Below are 25455 nucleotides of genomic sequence, written 5' to 3' on the forward strand. Positions count from 1 at the left end.
GAAAAAGAGGGATAGTAGACAGCCTTTGTTTTTATTTTTATAGGGCATTTACTCATCGTTGTATTTGCTGTGCCTCTTGACTGAGACTGATAATTTTCTAAGGATTGAAAATTGTTATTAATGAACTGATGAGATCCAGGCAGTCCTTTAACTCACTTAAAGCCTGTTAACAGGCTGTTCACTGTGAAGCAGGTACCAGCTGGCTCCCAGGCAGTGGCACATGGGCACAAGCGGTGTTTCCAAAGGCAATTAGAGAAGCTGGGCATTCCCAACAGCCCAGTAAACCCTTCCTTGCTTGCAGCTCCACCCCCCTGTATTACGAACACGTACCCCAGCAAATAAGTTATCATCCGAGTGGCTTTCCCTTTATACTGGAAAAAAGGTCATGGGGCTGAGTTCCCTTCGACATTTCCCCCACCCTGTGCCACCTCCTGATGTCTGAGGGATAAAATAATCCCACAGGTGCTCTGAAGGATGTCTCTGCCTCTGCACACTCCCCCAAAGAAGCCTGTGCTATCAACCTTTTGGGTGTTACAAATATCCAACACGGGTATCAGTATGAGTGTTGGATTTGATGCTTCATCCAAAACATACACTCCACTAGCTCCTCAGGCTTTAATTATTTCTGTACTAGCAGCCCCCCCTGCACCACCTGCTCACTTTTGCTTTAGCACACTGCTTATGGGCGGTGACACTGAATTCGATGCAGAATGCCTCCTGTGGCTACAGTCTTTGCAATGAGAGGATGTGAATAAAGGGCTGGAATACTTTCCGCATGCTCATCCCAATTAATGTATTTTATGAATCAAGATTTAGTCCTATTTGCTAATGTTTGTCTATTTTGCTATGTCAGTGGTGCCTGTGCTCTCATGCCAGCTGCTGGAGTCCAAGTGCGGGAAGCAGCTATCTCTGGCCAGCTCCCAGCCTACAATTCAATTTTCCTATCAGTCCCTTGAGAAATAAGGAAAAAAAATATGTTTCTGACTGTTAGTGGCATCAAAACATAAAGGGCTCCAGCCCACAAGGTAATTTAAGGCTTTTCTACACTGTGACATGTGGGAAAGTCCAGATGAATCAAATAATGGTATAAAGTTAATACACCACTTACACAGCACTAAACTACAGTAAACTAAGGCCAGTTTAATCCCGAATAAAAATCTCAGCACAAGAGTTCAATGCCGTCTCGGTTTTGTACATTAACATCACCTTTCTGAACACAGGCCGGTCTGGAGATATTTTACCCTGTTCCCAATCTTGTCAGTGGTGGAAAACGACCACGGAGCTAAAAGGCAGCAGGGTTTGGGAACAAGGGGATCACCCAGGAAATGAAGAGCTCTGGTTTGTGCTTTTTCATACTGACTTACTGCATGACTTTGCTTAAAGCAAAAAAAAATAATTATGGTGACCCACAATATTTATATCTGCATATTGGGATTATTAGTATCTTCCCTGCCTTTACAAAGGGCTTTAAGATCTCCAGAGACACATGGAGAAATTTCTCCTCCTGTGTACCATTTCCCCAGCATGGGCTATACAGGGAGCTTACAAAAATACATACAGCTGTATGATGAGTGCATTCAGGTATGTGTCTGGAGGACTGAACTTGAGTGTCACCATTACTTTAGTTCTAAGAGTAAAGGAGTGACAGAATTCACAGCGCCCCATATCCAGCACCACCAGATACTGGCTCCCTAGACTGACATGGGAAAGAAAAAATTGTGATACCTAGTTAAGTACTTATAAGGCATTTAATAACAACTCTGTGTAAACCAGAATTGCATGTCCTCAGGGCACAACTCTGTCCCATTAGCTGTTTGTCAGTCATCATGCTTATTTTAGCTGGAAATGTTATCACTTGGGACCTTTTTCATGGTTTTAAAGGTTTAAGAAGCAGGCATTTATTTCAATGTAGCCAGCGGTGCATAAAAAATTCTAACTCAGATGGGACTGATTTATTAGGGAATGGCTCTTGAAGAATTCAGTATATCTGAATTCAAAAGCTCATCCCTCTTTCACATACTTTTAATAAACATACAGCTCAGCAGCAAGACCTTGAATGAATGCACGTTCTCTCTCGTTGAGAACTCCAACAATATCCTCTCTTTAGTACAAAAGCTGTGAAGATGAGACCTGTGGGACAGTAGGAAGCCAGGACCACTTTGCTTTTATTCACTTTCTGGGATGCAGAGAAAAGAAACCAGAGCAAGTCTCTGCCTGCTGAAATTCCAGGGGCTTGCACTGAATTACAGCAAGGCCTGGAGGCATTTTGAATCTTTTCCTGTACACTCACCCCTGCACGGCTCCCAGGCAATTGTACTTTAAGTTAGTTATTATTAATAATAAAGGATTGACTACCAATAGTTGCCATTATTTCCACAGCAATATAGCCTTAAACCAGATAAATGGCTGGGGTTTTAGTTGTGTAACCCAAGTTCGTGAAGGAATGCAATCCAGTAAAGCATTCAGATGGTGGGGAGTGGCCGACCTTGCATAACCTCCCTCAGGCCCAACTTCCCTTCCTATCTAGCAAGCTGCATTGCTCATTTTCTGAAAATATTGAATGGTTTGCACTTTCAGCCTGTCCTCTGGGCTTCAGTCTTCAGCATGCCTCACAGCTTTCCTTAAACATTTCACCCACCCATTTATTCATTTATATTCCTTCTAACGATGCACTGCTGGAGCTTCTGTAAGAGAAAAGGTAACAGGAACATAAACAATAATAGAAAAATTTAAAAACATATGGCTTTCCTCTTCTGTGTCTATCTTGTCAAGATTTTTGTTTCTGCAGAAAACAGGTGAGATACCTAGCATGATTGATTTAGACATGAAATAATAGACTTTCACTTTAATGCTTTCACTCTATCAATAAGCTCCGAATACCTTTAAAAGCCCCCATAAAGCTTTTCTGGTTATATGGCCATTTGGTTAAGTAGAATAGTGGCAGTCAGGAAGAATTAAAACATTTCCCAGAATCTAGAGAGGAACGTTACGAACAAAGAGGAATCTGAGTGGGTGTAAATTCCTCGCCCTGTTATGCCGGTAGGATTATATCTCAGGCTTTCGCAGCAGGAAAAGGATGTTACAGGCATAATGGCAGGCAGTATCAATCAGATAACTAATTCTAATTACAGAGTTACTAGATTAACTAGCTATCTTCAGCTACATGAAGGCAACTGGCCAAGTGCCACAGCAGAAACCAGATTCAGAGGAACAATTTCTCAACACATTAAACAACTTCTTGCAACAACTAGCTTCAGATCAGACAACAGACTATTCTTGACTAGCTTTAAGACATATGGTTTGTGTAAGAAAGAACTGTAGCTGAATCACTCAATAGTAACCACAAATTCAGCCTTCCTGGAGAAAGAATTGCACCAAAAGAACAGGATAATGACTCTAAATTTTAGTAGAAAGATTCAGTTTCTGAGGGAGTAAGCCAGTAATAAAACATGTTCTGGGTAAACAAATTGCCTTAATAGAGTCACTGAAGGGAGCAGAGGCACGGGCCTTTTCAAGTCCTTATTTTAACTCGGGTTTGTAACGTACTGGTACCATACAAAACTGAACTGTATTTCTTGCTTTTAGTACATCACAGTTAAACCATGCTAGACATGGTCCAAGACTGAACTCTTTCAACTATCCCAAACCGCAGAGCACCCCAGCCTGGGTGACAGCTGGCTGAAGACAGACAAGAGGCAGAAGATGCTCAAGCGGTGACTGCGGCAGGCCTGCGGGCAGAGCTCGGGTGGGTGCCGCTGCCCTGGCCTGCACCTCTGCACCCCCGGGGTGGGATCGGCACCTCCTCGTGATCAGCCTAAGCAGGGTGACTGCTCACTACTAATGAAACCACAGAGTACTTCATCCCAGGAGACACTGCCTGTGATCCTGGGTGGCAGCTCTCCACCCTGTCAGGAGAGGTAACCATGTCCCAGCCAGGCCTTTGGGGCAGCTTCTCTCCCGCGCTTGCTCCTTGCAGCCCGGTGCCATCACGGCCGCTGCCCTCCTCTGCGCTCACCTCAGCCCCAGCATGGCTCCCTAAACTCACCCAGTCTCCCACCCTACCCAGCACCCACCCCGAGCCCCTCAGGAGCCCCAGGCCCAGGCGGACCTGTGGCCTCTACTCCAGGAGGGCTCCATCTGCCAAACCCCTGCACTGGGGGGAGCATGGAAGGGTTTAGGACCTAAGTGATGCTCAGTGAGGGGCTGAGGGAAGCGGTGCTGCCCACCCCGCAGGTCCGTGTTCCTCTATGAGGGGTGCGCGTGTATGAGGGGAGCGTGTGCCTGTGTGAGTCGTCTGTGTCTGAGGGGTGTCGGCGCCCGTATGACAGGCGCGGGTGCCTGTACGAGGGCCTGTCTGCTGGGTGCGCGGGCCCGGGCGAGCGCCATCCCGCTGCCCATGTCTCGCCGCTCCCCGCACTGGGCATGCGCCGCGCCGCACCGCCCCCCCCCCTCCCTCCCTCCCCCACCCGCCGGAACCAGCGCGCAGGCGCAGCGGCAGCTCGGGGAGACGGCGCCCGCCCTCGCCTCCCCGCCGCGGGGCCGCGCATGCGCAGCGCCTGGCCGGGGGCCAAGCTCCGCCCCCGCGCCCTGTCACCACTAACAACTGGCGGCGGCGGCCCCGCCCCTCCCCCGGCGGAACTGGCGGCGGCGCTGCCCCGTGCCGGCATGAGGCCAGAGCGCGGCCGGCCGTCGTGACGGGAGGCGGTAAGGGGCGCCGCGCCGGTACCTGCCCCCCCTGCCCTCCCTTCCCCTCCCCGTGCCCCGCCGCCCGCGCTTCCCCCTCCCTTCCCCCGGAGCCCCTTCGGCCCTGCCGCCCCCTCCCCTCAGCCCCGCCGCCGCTGCTGTCCCCCGCAGCACCCTCCCCGCTGCCCTCCGCGCTGCCGGTGGGCGCAGAGAGGCGAGCGGCGCTCCCGGGGGGTGTGGGGGCTAACGGCCCGCGGGACGGGGGCGGCCGGGCGCCCTGGGGCTGTTACAGGTGCCGGGCGGGCGGAGGCGGCGCGGGCCGGGCGGGCGGTGCGGGGAACGTTGAGTTTCTTTGTTGTGTAACTCTTTTTGTCCAAGGATTAGGGAAGGTTTGCGGCTTTTTTTTTTTTTTTTTTTTTTTTTTTTTTTTTTTCTGATTCAGGTGTTTTTTGTAAATGCGGGGTAGTCATGGGTAAATTCCGCTCTTGAGCAGGCGGTCGGGTGAACTTCGTTGTGCCGCTGGCCGCGGAGCTGCCGTGCCCCGCTCCCGGAGCCGCTGACGGTGCCCCGCAGCGCTGCCGGTAACGCCAGAGCCCATTAAAAAACCCAATAAAACTAACTTATTGTAATAAACCCATTTCTCGCTAAAATGAGTCTGGCTGGCAGCCCGTGGTGGCGTCTGCCGGCGCTGCTGCCGGTGTTTTTCAATAGATGTGATGGCATTCGGGAGAGTTCGGGGCACACGCTGCCGGGTAGAGCAGCCACCGAGCCGGGGGGTCACCGCTCCGTTTTGCCGGGGAATGTTTTCTGGACGTCGGCTGGAACGTTTGTAGTTTCTCTGAAGTTTTTCTCCCCAGCTCTCTCTCAAGTTTCTCTCGCAAAACTCTTGATTAATTTGATTTGGAAACGATGGAGGAATGCCTGGTATCAGTGTGCTGTAGTGATCCATTTTTTTTTCTTTATTTCTAAAAGCAAGTTTTTTTAGCGCTTGGTATATTTTTTAATCTCCTTTTTTGTTTTACTTTTTTTTAAAGCCAGTCCCAATTCAGGATGACCTATAGGCAAGGCAACCCACTTCCCTTGCTGGGGGACTGGGCAACGCTTTTCTGCCTTTAGCTGGTGTGTGTCAGTGTTTGGTTCTCAGCCATGCAGGAAGCCTCACCATCCTGATGAAGAGTCATGAAAGGTGTTGAAGATTTGTTACTAAAGCTGGACTGAAAATGAGTTAATTAGGCATCGTCTTTGGAAGAAATGATAAGGCATTTCTGACAAAAATATACCTAGCTTTTCTTAGATCCCATTGCATCTTCCCTCCAAAAAAGGTCATCAAAGAATCGTGAAGGATTTCCTGTAGAATTGCTAGCGTGGTACCATGCATGGAACAATTGTAAGAGAAGATTGAAAATGGCTTCCTACACTTGACAGATGGCTTTAAAAATTTCTTTTTCAGGTTTGAGTTGATCTTACGAACTGCAGCTATGGTACAGAAGTATCAATCCCCCGTACGGGTGTATAAACACCCTTTTGAGTTAATTATGGCTGTAAGTATTAATTTTTGCTGTAATTTCCTTCCTTGATGGTTACTGGCATCACTAAAGTACTTGGCCCGGTTTGATAGGTACTGTGGAACGTACAAATCTGAAACAATATACAAAATGAGAGGCATTATGTTTTAATGGTGGCTTCTTTACCTGATGGGTTTTTTTGCAGAATGTGTTCTCTCTTTCACCCAAAGTTTAGATGTAGTTTATAGATTATTTTTAAGTTACAGCAAAAGTAGGCTTGAACCATACTTCCCAGCTGATTACTGGGGGTAGACTAGTATGGGAGAAAGCATCGAGGATGTTGTTTAAAAGGTTGTTGTTGTTATTCATCAGACTAGAGAGCACAGAGAAGACCATGAAAGCAAGGGTAAGCCTGAACAAAAGAGGAGAAAGCGTTTTGAGCGTTGGTAATATTCTGGGGAGCAGGGGGGGAAGAAGACTGCTAGGGAGGGCAGAGATGAACAAAAAGCCTCTTGGGCGTATGGTTGGCAATTTGTGTGCTAATGTTACAAATAGTAACAACAAAATCCTAATTGGGCTCACTTTTCTTTCCCTCTTCCTCACCCCCCCGCCCTCTTATTTTTTCTTTTAAAAACCGGAAAGGAAGTAGGTATTTGAGATTTCTAAATATATTCAGCCAAAATGACAACTGTGTGGTTCTCATGAGTTAGGGAGAGCAGTCAGGTCAGCTACCTGATAAAATCAGTTAAAACTAAGTAATAATCTAAATAGTAATTGTTTTGTTTCACTTTCTGAAAATGCTATGTTTAATGGCTTCAGAGGAGAGTTTTAATAGAGTTCATAGTGTAAATATTTGGGTAGATCACATGGCTTGGCGTGCAGAGTTCCTTACAGAAGTGATCCTTCGCAGTCACAGGGCAAAAAAGGATTAGATCACTCTCCAGGGAATACCTCCGTTTCTTTTTGTCTTATTTCTAAAGCTGCCTCCAGTATTACACGTGCAGGTCCTGGTCTTGTGAACACTTCAAGGTGGAGAGTGGTTACTTTCATGAGTGGTGAAGAATCTGACTGTGATGCATTTAAGTTTTTTTAGGATTTTACCACACTCTGACAGGTAGGGTTCGGGTGGTTTCCACTTTACATTTGGTTCTGCGTGTAACTAGCTTTCAGTGAAGTATACTGGTTCTTAGATCAGTCAACCAAAATGAGTTTCTTCGACAAAATTCTTTGGCTGTTTGCTGAACTGACAAGTCTTTACCTTGCTGTTGAATTGAAGGCAAAAATTCTTCTTTTTAAGTTATTTCTTTAAGGGTATTTTGATTCAAAGTGCTGACATGAGGATTTTTTGCAATGCTTTATTGGGTTTAATTAGAAATACTTCTGACTATTAATATTAACTTTGAGTTCTCAAACTGTGTCTTGGCAATAACATTTGAAGAATAATTTTAAACAAATATTAAGTCTTTTCTTACATGAACGCTTTTCTCCTTTGCAGAGGAAGAGGCTATACTGTCAATGCAACTAGGATAAAACAATAGCTGAAAAATTAAAACAGTGAACTAAGAGGAGAAGAATCTTTATAAAAAGAAACAGCTGAACAGGATGCTTTTAGACTGGAAGTTTAGATTAGCAATAACACATATGATTGATTTAATCTGTGTCAAGGCAGTGAGTTACCACTTGAACTTGTTCAGAATGTGATCACTGGATGAACCTCCTTCTCCTGCCATGTTGCTTCTGTTACTGGTTTTTTAAACCATGTAAAATTCCTCATGGTAACTTATCAAAACTGTTCATGCATTTTCTGAAGTATGTAGAAGAGTACCTCCATAAACCAAATTCTTTAAAGAATATAAACAGTATAGGATAGTTTGAAACTTTTTGTTTCTGTTTTCTCTTGATTGAATAGCGATTGCCTAAGTTGATGAAGTATTTCTGGAAGGAATATTCCTGTCAAATTTTGTGCTCACTAAAGTGGAAGTACTATGTAGCATATTCCTAACAAAAAAGTGCTATAATGTTATTTTAACGGTGCCAGCAGCTCATCTGAAATGAGGAACACATGCTGGTATATACCAAGCTTGAATTTAAAGCACTCAGCAAATGACTGTAACACTATGCATTTTATTTGATTTTTCTCTATCCCTCTCTTTTATTTGCACCCAGCCTTTGAGAATATGCGTCCTCAAATAGAGATTTAAACCCACACACCAGAGACACTCAGCTGTCAGTAAAAAGCCTCTTGAAGAAACCTTTGGCCAATGTGGCAGCAGTGTTCTTTATTATGAATTGCGTAAAACAAAAAAAAATTTAAAAAAAATCACTGTTTCTAGCCTGGGTCTTGTTGTGTGGGATCTCATCTTTGTCTTAAGGTGCTGAGTACTTTAAAAAATTTTATTTGGAAAATTGTTCTCCCTTCCCTGCAAGTTTCACAGAACTGGAGGTAATTCCACTCTATAGAGTAATAATGAAGATCAGTGTCAGTGAAGCCCACGTGGACTGTAAAGATTTCCTGGATGATACATGTTCCAATTACAAATTGGAACTCATTAAGTCAAACTAATATTTAGCTTTCAGGCAGAAAAGTCAGCATAAAATTCTTTTCTACAAGCAACTGAGTGAATGCCAGTTGCAGAATGGGTCATTTACACTACAGATTTCCTATATGCCCACATTTCCTTTCCTGGGTTTCAAAGAGGTGCTTGAGGGAGAATAAAGTACAATCAGCATTCCATTCATGCTGCCCTCGTGTGTTTTGAGAGAACTTTTTTCTCTCTGTGAGGGCTGAGTGCAGCTTTATTAAGACAAAAAAATGGATTTAATTCCACTGTGATCTAAACCAAGGTTGACAAGACAAGTGTTTTGCAGGCAATTATGATATAAAGACTTCTAAAATAGACACAGTGAAAATTATTTTTCTAAGTTGAACTGGTGTTGAAAAGAAGTTTCTCTTATGTTCCTCCACTGAAATCCAAAAATCATCTGTTGAACTCTTAATGTATCTCTATGACAATGTACTTGAAGGCACAACCCCTTATCTTTCAAGTCAGCGAGAGAATTGGTGAAGTACTGTTAATACAGAGTCAGGAGGTCCATCGCTGATGCTTCCTGCCTGCCCTTATCAGTAAAGGCAAGCTACATGAAATCTAATATGTTACTTGCCTTGAAGATTTCCTTGTATTAGCAAATCGTGTGTTCCAGGCGATACTGTAAGTTGCTTTAAAAACAGTAAGAACTGCATGCAAATATTTTAATGAAACTGTCTTCTGAACTTGAAAAGATTCTAGAATCATAGGCTCCAAACTACTGCATTTTGGTCTGACACGCCTATCACAGGCAACAGATTTTGCCAAATGGTACCAATGCTGACATGGTGCCTTCTGGCTGCTCTGTGACACATCTGTCATAATCAACTTCTTGAAAACTGTGTGTATATATCTTTTAAAAAAAAACACAACCAAAGAAACCAAAACAACAACTTGCACAGCTGTTTAGCAGACTGAATAGAATCTTGCCTCATTTTTCCTCCTGTTCATGTTGAAGTTTACGTAATGCTGGAAGCAGCTGAGATCTAGAAAAGTGACTGTTTACTTAGAATTGCTTGTCAAGTTACCAAGGTTCGATATATTGGAGAAAAACTGAGAAGCTGCTTTTATAAAACTTTTAAAGAGTATAGATTCAATTTTTTATTTTAGCTTAAAGAGGTCTACTTTTAAATTAACATAGGGACTCTGCTGAATAAGTAGTTTTTAGTGTTAAAAGGCAGTTAAGAACTTGAATCTTTCTTAACACACATAAGGCTAAAATTAACTTTGGAGATTCACAGCTCATTTTCAGTCTTGACATGCATTAGAAAATGTCCCTTGAGTTTAATTTCCAAAGTAAATTTAAATAATGAATAATCAGCTGCTATGGCATTCCAAGAGTGGAATTTATGCAAACTGAAAAGAAGTACGATTTTTTTGGGAAAAAAACCACATTGAATTGAACCATTGACCAGAGGGGTCTTTTGTAGTTTCTGGAAGCTCTGTGGAAAATCTATTGCTTTTCAGCCCATTTAGAAAATGTCCTATTTACAGCCACAAATTAGTTTCAGAAATACATATGAATAGTAACGTGACTGAACACAGAAAGTGTGCTCTGAACCTGTCCTGTTACATTTAGTCACATTGATGTAAGTTTTAAGAACTTGTGGCTTTGTGAAAATGACTGTTTTTCAAATCTGCCAGTGACAGGAGGCAGACTTTCAAAGGTATTTTGCAGTCTTTTGAATACCTAAAATAATGTTTCCACTTTGTTAAAGTTCCTGGCATTTGTCAGCTTCCACTGGTGCCAAAGTATGAAGAGAAGTCTGTAAGTAAATTAGTCATCACTGTCAGGAGCTTGCAGTTGTGGAAAAATGCATTTAATTTTTATTTTAAAGTCAAAATTGCAATTAATCTTGCGCTGCCTTGACGCTGGAGACTACTTCTTTCCAAGCTATGTATTTTCATCAAAATACTTAGAAAAAAAAAATTGGTCTCCTGTTTTCCCTTTGTCTTGGTGGAATATCTAAAGTATAAATCTTTCTCAGTAAGTACAATGTGTAGTGCCTTTTTCCTTACAATATAATTTTAATGGTTCAGATTTGCTGCATGTGGACAACAGGCTGCCTGGCTTGCTTTGGTTTTATAGATCTGAAAAAAAATAGCATTTAAGGTAATGCTTAATTCTCTGTGAATGAAACTATCCCTAAATTACAGGAAAGTAATAAGATTGTAGATGGCATGAATATGCTTCAATGATAGAGTAGATTAGAAAAAAATTATGTTTTTCCAGATGGAAAAATCAAAGTATAATCCCTTGATCTAGATTGTAATGAGTTTCCTGATCAGGCAGTACATCATCTTCATTGTAAAGGTTATTACTTTAAAATGTCATTTAGAAAGAATAACTCTATCAAGTGTCACACCTGCTCATAAATCCCTACAGTTTTTATTCCTTCTATAGTCTCATTTTCTTTCTTTTGGAAAAAATGCATTCCACACACCATGTGGAGAGGTGCTGAGAGGCCAGGGAGGAAAAGAAGACATTCCCCAAGTGCTTTTGAAAGCACAGAGTAGGCTTTAAATGTATAGAGAAGTAATTTGTTCCCTCGGCACAGTACACCTTCTTGAGGATTTGTCTTGGATGCTTAAAGCCTGGGGAAGGGAGCAAACAGTGTCCGCTGCCGAGCCTGCTCAGCTGTTCTCCCTTCTGCTGCGTGACTCCCAGACTCTCATCTCCTTTGCTTCCTGTCTTTGTTGAAAATTCAGGCTTATTTACTGATGGAAACATGTTGGTAAAATTGCAGTGGAACAGTGTTTGTATGGATTTTCTGGCGAATTTTTGACCGATTGTTTGGAATGAGCTGTAGTTAACAAATGTAAGAGTTAAGCTGAGCACTAGGGAAAATTGTTGACTTAGCAGCCTGCTTACTGTGCAATTCACTTGTTGTTTCATGGCCTGCTTGGATATTTCCGTGGCTAGCTGTTTCCTGTTTTTTTCTGTGGGCAAACACATGACCTGACTGTAGCTGACAGCTGCAGTTCTCTTCTTCACCAAATGCTTTTAGTGAGTTTTTTTAACAAGTCTTTTACACTTTAAAAGCTAAACTACCACTACTGTCAAACTGTGAAAGGTGTCAATAGAAGAAAAAAAAAAAAAGTAGCAAACCCATTTTTGTTGCTTTGTTCTGAAAGCACTCCAAGCTTTTCACGCTTTGCAGGTGTTTTAGCTCTGAGGCTGGTGCGCAGTGCTGCACTAGGGTCTGTTTATCAGCCAAGTGACGTTGCCTTTGAGCGAAAACTCTTAAACATGTGGGAACCTGGCAGAAAGGAAGTGGTTAACACGTTCTGCAGAGTCCTAGACACTCATGATATTCAGTTACGATCTGGAAAAGGTATATAACTTCATGCCCGTAATTTAACTTGGGGTTAGCCGTTAAGATGTATGTGTAAGAACCTTCAAACCCTGCCCCCCTCCACCCCTGTGGGAAGGAGATACGGTGTATTTTTTTTTTTGTCAATTATAAAAACATGTCCAATGAGAAGCCAGGAGCTGGAGATCAGAGACCTCAGCTGTGTGTCATGTGAGGCGTTTCTGTATGGTATGGCCACTGTGTGCACCTCCAGCTCGAGCGATCGGCGCGTCCTGTTCATGCGGAGCTCTTGCTGCTCTTGCAGCAGAACGTTTGAGCAGCTCTGCCAACAAGCACACCACGAAAGGGGGGAGTAGAAGGAGAGCCTGAGGGATTGGAGGCACCCCCTGAGGGCTTTCCATAAAGCGTGCGTTCACTCGAGAGTCCAGACTTTGAACGAACACGGAACTGAGGGTTATTTGTTGTAACCAAGACTGGTTTTGCTTTGCACTCGGTTTGAGTTCAGTTCTTTTCTAGAAGGAGGGCAGCAATGTGATCTTAAAACTGTTGCGCTCTGAATATAGAATGACTCTTCTGAGAATCTGCATGGAAATCTCTTAATTAGCTCAAGTTAAAATTAATTACAGGTTAGTCTTAAATGGTCTATTTTCTTTTCTCCCAAGTGAATGTCTTCCAATTTTTCATGTAGTTTAAAACTACTGTGTATATATTCTAAATGAAGAACTAGGCTGTTAAGCTGAATTATTAACTTTTTATCTCATTTCTGTGCTGTAGTTAAGACAGGTCAGGTTAAGTAATGTTAAGTAAGGCCTATTACAGGTAATATAATTCAGCTTTCTCGCAGTCGATTCACATGCAGGTGGTTTCAGTTGTTATCGGTGATGTCTGAGGTGAGAGTCATGCCAGGGACCATGCTGGTGGAAGCTTGTGTTGGAAGGACCGGCTGGCATCCTCTGGGCTCCACTGCGGTGTGGGGCAGCGTTGCCAAAAGAGTACAAGCCAAGCAATGAGCCATCAAAATTTGAGATCAAGTCTCAAGGTCTTGGCTGTTCTCTGCATTGCTTTTGCTTGAGCAGTGCCGATTTCAGCCCTATCCACAGAGGTTTTCAGCTTGTGGTTCATGGGCTCTGTCTTCTAAGGGGCAGAGAAACATCACCAACTGTGTGGTTTCCCGTGACGGTAAAGCTGGTGTACCAGCTCGCTCTTGTTGCTTTCTTGCAAAGACAGGTTTCATCAGCAAGCCAATTTAGGGAGATAGGCTGGTCAAAAGCTGTCTTGGAAAGAAGGGAAAATAAATACCTTGTTAGCTTGGTTTCCTCACCAGGCTCGCTTCAGGCTGGTGAGCACCCATGTGGGAGCAGGTGCTCATCCCCTCCCGTGCTGTTAGCGAGCTGGTGGCAGCTGGCCACAAGAAAGCAAGCAAGTCAGCAGGGCATTTGTTGGTACATGTTGCCCTGTGGGAGCCCTTGGTTCTATGGGGAAATAATTAGGGATCTGCAGTTTGAAAAATGCCAAAGCCCGTTGCTGTAACAGTAAATGAAGGGCCCATTAGATACTTGATTCAGCAGTCTTCAGGCCTGGTAGCAGTGTAAAGTATTTTTTGCTTAAATTGTGCTTAATTGCTTGGAGTTGTGGGTTCTGTGAGTTGCTTTTGCAGAAAGGGGAATCTGTCCTTTTTTTTTTTTTTTTTTTTTAGAAAAATGAAAGAAAATATTTTATGCAATCTAATGGTGGGGTGGTATGTGAGCTGACTGGTTGGCTTTCTTGCTTTGTATTCAGATTTGAACATTTTCGGTCTTGGATTCCTCTTGGGTTTTACTTTATGATAATTAGCTTTGGGGACTATATATCAATAAATCTGAAAATAAAAATAGCATAGGGCTGTTGAAACCTGACAGCTTTAACTCTGGCGACAGCAGAGTGATCGTGGGAGGGAGCAAAGAGAAGCTACCTTGTATTAAAAACAAATTTTTAAACTGGTTTAATTCTTGATTATGTATGTTTGGGTTCTCTTAAATTAGCATTCCAAGACTTTGTCACAGTCAGATTTATGAAGTTAAATATCTTAAGTCTGTAGAGTTATGTACAGTTTGGATTGCTTGTTGGATAATTACATCTGTTTTCATTCTGATGTTATTTATATTCTCAGAACTTGAGTATAGGTGCTTTTTGAAACACATGCAGATCACGAACAGTTCAAAACTACATTGCAAACCTCTCAACATTTCAGTATCTCTGTGACTGGTAACTTTCTGCCTTGCCTACTGCTGCTGTAACATTATATCATATTGCTTGGATAATAATTGATCTCATTTTGTGAAAATGTCTGTTTCTCTAGTGATGGTCAGGATGGCGATGTGTCATTTATATTTGTTTATGCCACCACAGAAGGGGAACAGTTAGTTTCGTGATGAGAGCACTTCCTTTCTCAAGTGCGTTGTCTCTTCATTTAGTGTAAAATGTGAATGCTATAGCTGTTAAGTCCAGTTCAGGAACATCAGTCAGCAGAATCCTTTCCAGAGGATGTTTTTTTTCTGGCTGTTTCGTTCAGTGTGTAAATTATACTACTTAATTTGCAAAGCTCTCTCTTTGCTGTGCAATTCATTGGCCTGTGGATAAATTCTTCATTACTGAATTCAGGGCTCTATAAAATTACTTATTTCTATTGAAGTGTTTCATGGTCTGCATGGTGCAGCCACTGATGTTGTAACAAACAGCATTTAAAGCAATTTCACTTGAACCTTGTTTGTTCTGTGTTGACTAAACTTGCTTTTGTTTGCCTTTCTTTGCTGTAAAGGAGGGTAAAGAACAAAGAACTGATTGTCTATAATCTATGATTTTAATTGCCTTTTAGAAAAGAAAGGAATCTTGGCTGTTCCTCTATTAATTGGCTTATCTTTTGAAGCTAGGTAGTATCTTTCTGTTTGTATTTTACTGGGGAACAGGGTTTGGGATGCAGAAGTTGTACCACCTTAACATACCAGTGATGCATCTAGCAGTGGTATTACCTGATTGAGTGCTTAATGATGTATTTGGATGTGGGAAAATGGATTGTGTTCCGTCTCTTAATGAGAACAGTGCTGATGCCCATCTAGCTAGTGTGCTATGTATCTGGCAGTGGCCAAGGGCAGTATCTGCCTCCAGGGAAGAGGATAAGAATGATAACACCATACTGTAACACTCTCAGGATACTCATCCTACAGTGATGTGTCTTGACAGCCCTTCTGGTCCAGAATGTGCCCGTTGTCTATAATAGCACCGCGTGCACTTACTTTCTTGTGCCTGCCCAATTCCTTTCTGGAGCCAAGCAAACTCTTATCGTGACACCCTCCAGCAGGAGTTTGTGCTTCATGACACGCTCTGTCAAAAGATGTATCCTTTATGTAGAGCCTGGCTCCTGCTCGCTCAGCTTCACACCACCTGCTTCTTGTGTTGGAAGAGGCATTCAGACTCTGCTCACATTCTTCATGCTGCTTGCCATTTTAGATCTGTAAGATACCTCCCTCAGTTTTTAAATCAGTCTTTTTCATGGAGGCTTAGTCAGTTTAATAGTTTATGGTTCCATAGGAACATAGGAACCGCTGTTAATCTTCCACCATCAATTTCTAGCCTTTTTCAGACTCTCCTGATAAATCAGACATGTATGTAAGGTTAAGGTATTTTTTTTGGTAAATGTTACATGTAACTTCCTAGCTCAAGAGGTAAATTGTCTGCAGGCCCCAGATCCTATCATGCTGTGTTTTGATGATATTCCATTGATATTAGTGAATGGTCAAGATGTAATTGATGTACTTAAAATTTAATTGGTTTGCTTAATGGAGTACAGCTGCTGTCTGTGGAAGCTGGTGTTTTGCTGGTCCAAAAGCCAAACTGAGACCTTTACGATTGAGCCATGCTACTTACTTTGAATTATGCCCTTTTGGCAGAGCTTTCTCTACTGTACTGATTATACTGTTGGTAGAGTGAAATCACTCTTACAGTGCTTGTTGGAGGCCAGGTGCCTCTGGGCCAAATGAAAACCTGGTGGGTGCAGTTTGAGACAATGAAGTCAAACCTGTTTCACTGAACCTCCATGGCAGGGGTGATCTAGATGGAGATCAGGAGACCGTTTCTTGTGGTACTAGAGTCTTTGACCTTTCAGGCAATGGTTTAATGACAAATTCTGAGCCTACACTGACTGTAGCTGTAGTCATCCTTTCTTTCCCCACTCATAACTTAGTTTTTGTCTACACAGTAATAATTTTATTTAAACTACTGTAATATCTTCCAGATGTTAAACATGTTTTAACAGACCTGCTTATTTAAAGTGTCTGTAATTCTAAGACCAAAAAAGTGACAAATACCAGTTGTAGGACTTGTAAAAGTGAGACTTAAGCATGGAACAGTAGAGCAGTAAGGAATATTTAACTATTCCAAAAATAGATCCTCAGTGGACATAGTAGGATTGCAGCTGAATTTTAAAGTAAAACTGGCTGCAGAAGAACCAGACCTGCAGTTTTGTTCACTGGAAGAGAATGGAGAACCTAAGTACCAAATTCTGCTTTCAGTGTGACAGTATCCTGTGCACTTGAGATGCCTGTTAGCAATGCAGAACATAGTTGTCACTATTCAGCTGCTATAAGACAAGTAATGGTTATTTACAAGCAACGGGAAGGCAACCTTTATGGTTTATAGTCATTCTGATATGCGTATCTTAAATTTCAATGAAAGATATGTTCCTGTGTTGTGTAAAGGTTTATGTATTGCCATTGTTGCAGAGAAATAGGAAGTGTTTGATAATAGCTCACATTCCTCAGTAATCAGGTCAGTCTCCAAGCATTTAAGCTTTCACTGGCCTGTTGCCAGCCTTTACTGTGATGCTCTTTTGGAGGTCAGCCTCTTCTCCATAGTACTTTGACCTTGAGCCAAAACAGTCATGTCCTGTGCAATTGGGGTCAGAAGCCAAGCTTCCTATCCTAGAAACTACTGAAGTTGACTCTAATTGCAGGGCACGTTCTGTCAAACAAGGCACTGTGCTTAGAGCTATGCGGCTTCTGGGCCAGAACTGATTTCCATCTGTCTTGCTTGGAACATGGGCAGAGCAAACACTCATTTTCTCTGTAGAACGTAGTTTTGCACATGTGTGTAATATATACAAGTTAAAGTGGAATTGCAAGTTAATCTGATATTGCTGTTGCCCCCACTAAAGCCAGCTAAGCTCTGCATACACTGAGAAGCAACTTACAGCAGCATGGCTATAAATTCTGTCCTTGGTGTTCCACCTTCAACATAGACCAGAGCAGAGCGATGTGAGGTGCTTTTTTTTTTTCCTAAGCAGCAATTTGATATTGGTCTTCCAGTCACAAGCCAGCCTAACCTGAGTGATCAGGCTTTCCTAGCTTACTCCAAAGGGAAGGAAGATTAGAATTATTTTATTTACATTCAGTATGTTTGCGTTTCCCGTTCTTAATCTTTTTTTTTTTCCATGAGGGAGGCGTGTAACTTGCTCAACTCCTCTATTCTAGCTTCTCGTTTTAGAGATTCATGTCTCAAGATTGTGCAGAGGTTGCAGTTGAAGTTAGCCTTGCTCACTCTTTAGTGCTGGAGTGGGGGTATGCTTTTGGCTCTTTTAGGCTCTCTGGCCTTCTTGAAGGGAGGAAAAGAATTAATGATCCTCCTGTGGGTATCTGGAAGGCAAGCAGGTGTAACTCTAAACTCTTACACTGGCTATCCACTTTCTCAAATCCCTGCCTGGTCATTCATTTGTTCTCTGAAGATGGACATTCAGGCTCCCATGCAAGAATCAAATATTACACAGTTCCAGCTGTGCAAATTTATTTAAGCAAACCACAAATGACTTGTATCTGTTTTACAGAAACCACTCTTCCAATTAAAGTACTGTTGAGACATGCCTGTGGTTATTAAAGATCATCTTTTACAGATAAAAGGTGGAATGTTAGCCCTTGTCTTCAGGTCAAGTTCTTTATCCCAAAACTGTTTTGCCTCCTGAGTCAGTATACCTCTTGCCACCAGGAGTATGAATAAAGTTGCATTAAGTCATTGAAGAGTTTACTTTTTATCTGGAAGAAGATTGCATCTCTGCACATTACGAAATGGTTCTTGGGTGGTTAAGAGCCAGTGCTCTTCCAGTTTCATGACATGCAGCTGTATGCAACAATCAGGCCGCTATCATTTTGCTAGTAAAGCTTCCCTGTGCGATCACTCTTCTGAAATTAAAATGCCCAGCTATTGAATAATATCCATGAGGGAAGGGTACACTGATGGGGATAAAGTAGTGATCTGTATAGAAAGAGCCTACGTGGGCAGCTTGACTGGTCACGTCCCTTGTGAGAATAGAGGCTTCTCTGTCTGGCTATCCCTTCCAGTGCAGGAAAGCACAGGCTCTTTGCTTGGTCTGGTAGGTTGGTTGCCACAGTTGCATAACTCAATAGTGAATTACCAGTAAAATTCCACTTATGTGGAAGATTGCTACATAGACTGCTTTGCATCTCCTGCTTTATTTATAAGGTCTAAATTATTTTAATGAAATATTAAAATAGTAAAGTAACATTATTCATGCTTGAAAACACTGGACACCAAAGCTGAGATTCACTAGCTCTGTACCTTACATATTCGTGTTCCAATACAGAGGAAGTTTGCTTCAGACCTTCCTGTCCCCTAGTAACTCCTTGATCCTCCTTTTTGCCTTTTCTTCTATCTCCTACCTTGCTTTTGGTTTTACACAGTCTTAAGAAAATATGGTGAGCTTTCTTTTAGTATAACTCAAACTTACCAAGAATGATTTATGAGTATGTGTTATCAAGTAGTACCTTGGATAAGCTTAGAGTTGTACTGATACTTAGTTGTAGGTGCTATCTAAATAGAGCATCCTTTCAATAAGCTGCCTGTGAAATGCTTTTGATTTTTGGTTTGTATGCTAGTAGAAAATTGAGCACTTGGTTCACACATACATTCACAGGGAATGTAAGCTAAAATTCTGAAATGTGTGAACTTTTTAAATTACTACAAGGAAAATGGACTACTTTTTCCCAGAAATTGTTACTATCTTCTTGACATTGCTTGATGTTGTCTATAACTTTTAATAGCAGTAGAAGATAATTAGTTCTAAATCCTGTTAATGAAAGTGACACTAATATGCATAATCCTATCTGGTCAATGCATACTTAGCATGAATTTCTCCAGAATACTCTCTGCAACAGCTGCTTTGAGGTGTACTTGTTGCAAACAGTATCCTGTGATTGACAGCTCAGATAATATCCCAAAGTGCATGTAGTTCAGGGTGGCGATTTGGGTAGTAATTTTGATGTCTGTAGGACTCTTGATGGCATCCCTGCATGGTGGCATCAAGGGAAAGAAGTTTAAGCACAAGCAAGGCAAACTGATTTTTTGAAACTGGTACTGAAGTTTTAGTGTATGGTGTAGATGCTGTGAGGAAACAGATTGAAGATCTGTCCAGTTTAAGTGACTGCTTTTACAAACGACCTGGATGATCTAATGAACAGTGTGCTTGCTAAGTTTTCAGTGGTGGGCTTGGCAGTGCTGGGTTAATGGTTGCACTTGATCATCGTAAAGGTCTTTTCCAACCTAAACGATTCTATGATTCTGTATTTGGGAGTGCATTACACCTCACAGGGACCCAAAGCTAAAGAACTAGCCTGCAGGGTAGCTAGGGCTCTTTATGCATTTAGTCTATATTTGGAATGTACTTAAAGCCAATAGTCATCAACACTGTAACCATGGAAATGCTGCCTGAACTAAAGAGATGAACAAAAACGCCAGTATTTGTGTGTTTGTGCTATTACATTCACATAAGTGCTTTGTAGCAGTGTTACCACATGAACGGTCCTGTTGTCAGAAATCCAGGGTGGTGTGTGATGTGCTGTATAAGCAGCACTTTGGCTGCAAGATATTGAGTGTACAGTTATGTTTATAATACAGTTTCAGTGGTATTTCATGATTTTTGTGATTGGCAGCGTGTATAAACTATTGCTGTGCCTAAAATCTGACATGAAGCTAGCTGTGCCTTTTATACTGCATAAGACTTCAAAGAGATTAAATAGGTGTGAAGAAGCCTGGACTCTGTATGTGGGCCTGGAGATAAGCATTGATACTTCCCCTTAGGTGTGATGGGGCTTTGTTCCTTGTCAAAAGCCACAGGGTCTCTGTTCTGAAAGGTGGTTTTGCTTCCCCTGTGTACGTTCCATACGCGTTGGGGGTGACTGGTGGTTACGTGCTGTTTGCAGTGATGGTGATCCAGAAGCAAACAAAATTGTCTCTAAATTTTTATGACCTCAGAGTAACTTATTTGAAACAGCACAAGAATAGCTTCTCTGCTGTTTCCTGACTCCACAGAGATTTTAAATTTATTGAATCAGTCCTTCATACAACATTACGAAGTAGCTATTGAATGCCAGTTGAATCTGTATACTGGGTTATTTTGTTGTGGGCAATGTCCTCATTGCTTTCAGCCACGTTCTGTTTCAGGAATTGGCAGAATGGATGTGAAGGTCAGAAGCTTTCTCACTGCGTTGCTAGGATTTGAGCAGCAAATTACTGTGCCTGCTTTGCATGTGGCATGCCTGTTAGCCTCTTTGGTAGAACAAATAGGTATTGTTTATTCTGTGGTGAGATCCACAAGATGACTTTAACAGGTTTTCATTAGCTCTGTTCATACCATCTAGGAGTAGGGTATATTTGAAATGTGCAAGAAATATAACTGGGTACTTCAAAGTACTGTCGACTTCTGATACAGCTGAATGTAGGAACAGACAGAACAGTCTTGCTCTCTTACTCATACAAAGTATTGAAGCCTAAGGCTTTATATAGTTAAGGGGTGAATTTAAATGTATTGGAATAAATCTCTTCTCATTGTCCCTCTTTCTGTGTGGACATTGGCAAGGTATGAGTGGGTCACTCATAGCAGTGTAGAGTCAGAAATCCTTTTCAATGAAACCTGATCAAGAGGACTGCTTTAAACAAGCAGGAGCATCAAAAGAAGACAAGGAGTAGGGATTAAGCTCTTTGTACACCTAATAAAAACTTCCACGCAGAACTCTTGAGTGACAGAGGAACTGTCAGTGGCAAGAATTTAATGGTTTTGGTGAATGCCAGGGAAAGAAAAGTTTTCTTGTCTGCCTGTGTTTATAGTTGGTTTCATTTCCCTCAACTCCTGGTTTCCGGAGGAGTTTCTCAGGAATTTCATTTCCATTCTACAAAAGGAGAGGTGAGCTGAGAAAGCTCAGTTTACTGGCTTGACTAGCTTTCAAATGATTTTCTAGAGACAAGGATACTGTAAACAGCAAGTCATCTTAGCACTTCATACTCTAACAAGATCAAGTGAAGCCCTGGTGATGTTAATGAAGTGGTTTCTCTAGTGACCTTCAGCGTTGGTGAGGTTGTCTGGGCTGTTAGACCATAGGTTGTCTAACAACTGTGGGTAGGGAATACTTCGAGACCTGTGCAGGATTCAGTAATGTCTATATGGTTGTAACGGATTCAGTGTGTTGTTCTCTTGAATAATCAGCTGGATCCTTGATCTTCTGAATGAGGTGTAGACCTGGGCTATAAATCTGACCACCACTTCAGTGCAATATCATACATATGGCATTATAAGAATCTGAATATCATACTGCAATAAGTTCTTGAGCCACTGCTAACTTTTCTTCCCAGATAATCTACCTGAAAGCTCTGTTCGCCATACCAAAGAACATCCTAGGTTGTTTTTCAAGCTTGCTTCTCTCACTGTTTGAGAAATTAATTAGCCTTCAATTAGAATTCATGAACAGAATCTGTGCAGAGTAGGTTCTTGTTAGTACTTGTCTCATAATTTGTGTAATAATGTGTTTGTGTGGTCTATATAAAAAAACCCAACCAAAAAAATGAGAACTTCAAAAAATAAAAAGTCGTTGTAGTTCAAGGATTTGATGCATAATTATATAAAACTTTAACAGCCCCCTTTGTGAAAATTTTAGACAAACTGCATCATTGTGGCGCTTTAAAGCTGGGATGTATTCCTGCAAAGTAGAAGCAGTCGGGCCATTTTGGGCAATTGCTTGGAAATGCGTTACTTTAGTAGACTGTGTGAATAGTGCAAGTACTGCTTGTTGCCAGTGCTATAAGCTTGTGCTCTTAATACACTAATGATTATTTCATCAGAAAGTCTTAGGTCAGTAGTACTTTTTACACTTGTATAGTAAAAAAGAACTTTTTTGCCTCTAAGATGAAGCAGGATGCTTGTCTTATTGATACTGATTTGTCTTACTGATTTTTCTGTGTAACTTATAGAAGGTTTATTTATTCGGTCTTCGGTATATGTAATGGTCATCATTAATACCTGAGGCCAAATTTCATCTTGCACCAGGGAGCAGAGTGTAAAGGCAATGTATCTTGTTCCTGACTTGTGCCACAACAGGGTAAAATGCTTTTGGACTGGTAACAGAAGGAGGGTAGGAGAGGGACAAAGTAAAACAAGATCAGGATGCAGTTGCCAGTGTAGTAGAGTGTGATGGGGAGAAAGAGTTGTTGTGCGATTTTTATTTTTTATTTTTTTTTTTTTTTGCCTGTACTTTAGGGTAAGGGGCTACTCGCATTTGCCAGGTGAATGTCAGTACGATCCCATTTTAAGAGATTTACCGGCATACACCCCACCACACAATGCAGCTGTCCCCTCAGAGCCATCTGCATGGCTGTCGGATTGAATGTTCTGCCAGTTCTTCTCTACTATTCATACCCTCCTGAAGTACAGCTCAGTTTGTAAAGGCTGGATTTTCCTCTTCAGCGAAATTCTGCTCTTCATAGAGTGGAAGGGGTTTTCCTGTTCCAAAATTAAAGTATTAAAATGAAGGTGTATTCAAATGCATGGCACTAGGATTTAGGTTTTTTAACAAAAGATGGAACACGGAGCCTTCCTCTTTAATAGATGCTCGCTGCCTACTTAATTTGTCTTGTTTCTTAAAATCTTTGAAGTTGCTCTCATTCAGGTGAAGGATTGTAATTTTTTTAAAACAGAAGGAAGGCATCCACACAAAGTATTACCTGATGTACCTTCTGGTTGCTTAAATCCAGTTCAGTGATTAAGTTGTTACACAAACATCTTTTGTTGGTCATGCTGTGATAGGCAGCAAGTTAACAACCACTGGTGAATCTTGCTAGAAAAACTTTGGAGGAGCATATTGTGTTCTAGTTCTAATTCAAATCTTTTAAACACCCTTTAAAAGTAGAAATTGCAATGGAACCTTAAACTGTCTTTTTTCCCCTTTTAAAATAAGTCATAGTGTTCTCTGCACTGTTAAGAATTGTAGTAGGGAAGGTCTCTTGCATCTAATCCCCACTTTTACAAATACCGGTTGTGCAGCGGGTTATCATCCCAGTACTTTGAACATTGGACTAGTCATATCTTGATAGCATAGACCAGGCCAAGATGTATAGACAAGTCAAAAATAAGGTGGTTTAAACTACCTCATATTTGTCAAGGACTAGAAGCATGGGTATAGAAAATTTGTGCCGGGTGATACACAGCCATAGGTCTGAACCTGCCCGGCCAGTGCTGGGTGGCCGTCTGTGGTGCCTGCCAGCCTCGCGGGCAGTCCTGTGTGACTGCAGCTGCCTCGGTCTGTTCCAGAGAGAGAGAGCTCTCCGTACTGAGGCACTGCCAAGCAGCCTTTGTCTCCCAGCAATAAGAAAATAACTTCTCTCTTTGTAAATGAGAACATTTAATGAAGTGAAAACACAGTGAAGAAAAAACCACTTAAGCCTGCTTTGAACAAGGGCTGCTGTGGAGAGCCATATTGATGGGGGAGGGTAACTGCAAAAAAGCAAAGTTTAACTGTGCTGCTTGCAGGGCAGCTGGGGTCTGGCTTGTTGCAGTGAGGGTGTCCTGGCAGAGACCACTTGTCCTTCCCCAACAGGCTTCACAGGGATGCTCCTTTCCGAAGAGCTGCCTACCTGTACATTAAAGATGTTTTTTCTTTCCCACGCTGCAGTCCAGTTTACATTCTCCCTTCCTGGTGCCTGGGAAGGCTACCTTACCAAAAAACTATTTCTAGAGCTCTTTGAGGTATATCCGCTCTGACCATCTGTTTTCTTCAACACACCACACACCCCCCCCAAGCTTATCACTAACACGTGAACTGGCATCCATGAGGCACACTGGCACTGAGATAGCATGCTTCTTTGTAGGCGTGTAATGTTTTTTTAACACATGTATGTATTATAAAGAGAATAGAAAAGAGCTATGAACAGCAGTTTAGGGGGGATGAGAAGATATTTTCTGCTTTGTGAGAGTCACTCCAGAATTGTCTTTCCAAACGCAGCTGCCAAGAATTTGAAACCTCTTGGTTGGCCTCCCATGAGTCGATGTTTTTCCTATTGATCTACAGTGCAGGGGGAGGAAGGGGATGTAGCGATACGCTGGGATGATGGAGCTGCTGGAATGCGGCCTGTCACGCTAGGGCACCACCCTGCTTGAGTTGACCCTTCTTGTTCCTTCTGTTTTCATGAGTAATTCAGAAATTCCACATACGGGAAGTGAGTAGGAAAGCATGGTGGCTGGTGGGATGCACTTGCAGATTAGTACCCAAACCTGGTCAGGTATTGCAGGCAGAAATTAAAGTTTGTATGTGGCACACAAAGTGCAGTGGACTAGATTTCATTGGCAGGATGAATCTCTTCATGTGTTTTCTTGCGGTGCCCTTGGAGAACATTGTGCTATCCTTAGAAGGTTACTGTTCTAGCAATTCTGAACAGAAAACATAAAGAAATAAACCGGCTTGTTTCATGCAATTAAGCTATTAAGAAAGCATTCAATATGCTTCACTTTCTGAATGGTGACTGAAATTCCTACTTACTTCACCAGGTTGGAAGTTCTGTTTGGAGAATTCAGCTACTATAACAGCATAGTGTAAGATCACTTGCAAGTTTTTTCCAATCTTTTTTCCTTCTTTTAAGTATAGAAGTTAGTTTTGAGTCATCTAATGGAAATACTGAACAAACCCTATCCTTTAAGGCAGGAGACTGGGAATACGTTAATCTGGCCAGAGAAGCTGAGTAATTTATTTGCATAAATGACTGACTTTCCCCACTGAGGAGTGAGCACATACCTATTATCAAGGTATTTTATTAGCCCTAGGCATGGTTTGAGAAGCAAAAAGCCAGAACAGTCTTTAGTCCTCTGGAAAATTGTGTTGGGGTCATACCTACATGCTGTTCTGGAGGTGGTATTTTTTTAAAGGATCCTGTTACTGCTGATATTAAAATCCTAAAATCTAAGGGCGGCAGCAGCAGCAAGTGTAATTCCCTCAGGTGTGGAAAATTACTGCAGTGGGTTTAAAATAGTGTCCCTTTTGAATTGCTTTCATGTCTTTAAACACA

General features: G+C 42.0%; 1 protein-coding gene and 1 long non-coding RNA gene across 2 annotated transcripts in view; both read left to right on the forward strand.

Moving 5' to 3' along the window:
• Nucleotides 1–4559: 4559 nt before the first annotated feature.
• SEC14L1 (SEC14 like lipid binding 1) overlaps nt 4560–25455 on the forward strand; it is a 42121-nt gene continuing 21225 nt past the window's right edge. The window contains exons 1-2 of the mRNA XM_080395361.1: nt 4560–4704; nt 6134–6224. Of these exons, the coding sequence (XP_080251487.1) occupies nt 6162–6224 (63 nt within the window). The 5' untranslated portion in view covers nt 4560–4704; nt 6134–6161. The remainder of the gene's footprint in view (nt 4705–6133; nt 6225–25455) is intronic.
• LOC308067111 lies at nt 6231–13768 on the forward strand. Its single transcript, XR_013929456.1, has 2 exons — nt 6231–7302; nt 8355–13768. It is a non-coding gene; the product is annotated as an uncharacterized lncRNA (long non-coding RNA).

This window comes from Falco punctatus (genome assembly GCF_963210335.1).
Source record: "Falco punctatus genome assembly, chromosome: 1".
Classification (NCBI taxonomy): Eukaryota; Metazoa; Chordata; class Aves; order Falconiformes; family Falconidae; genus Falco; species Falco punctatus.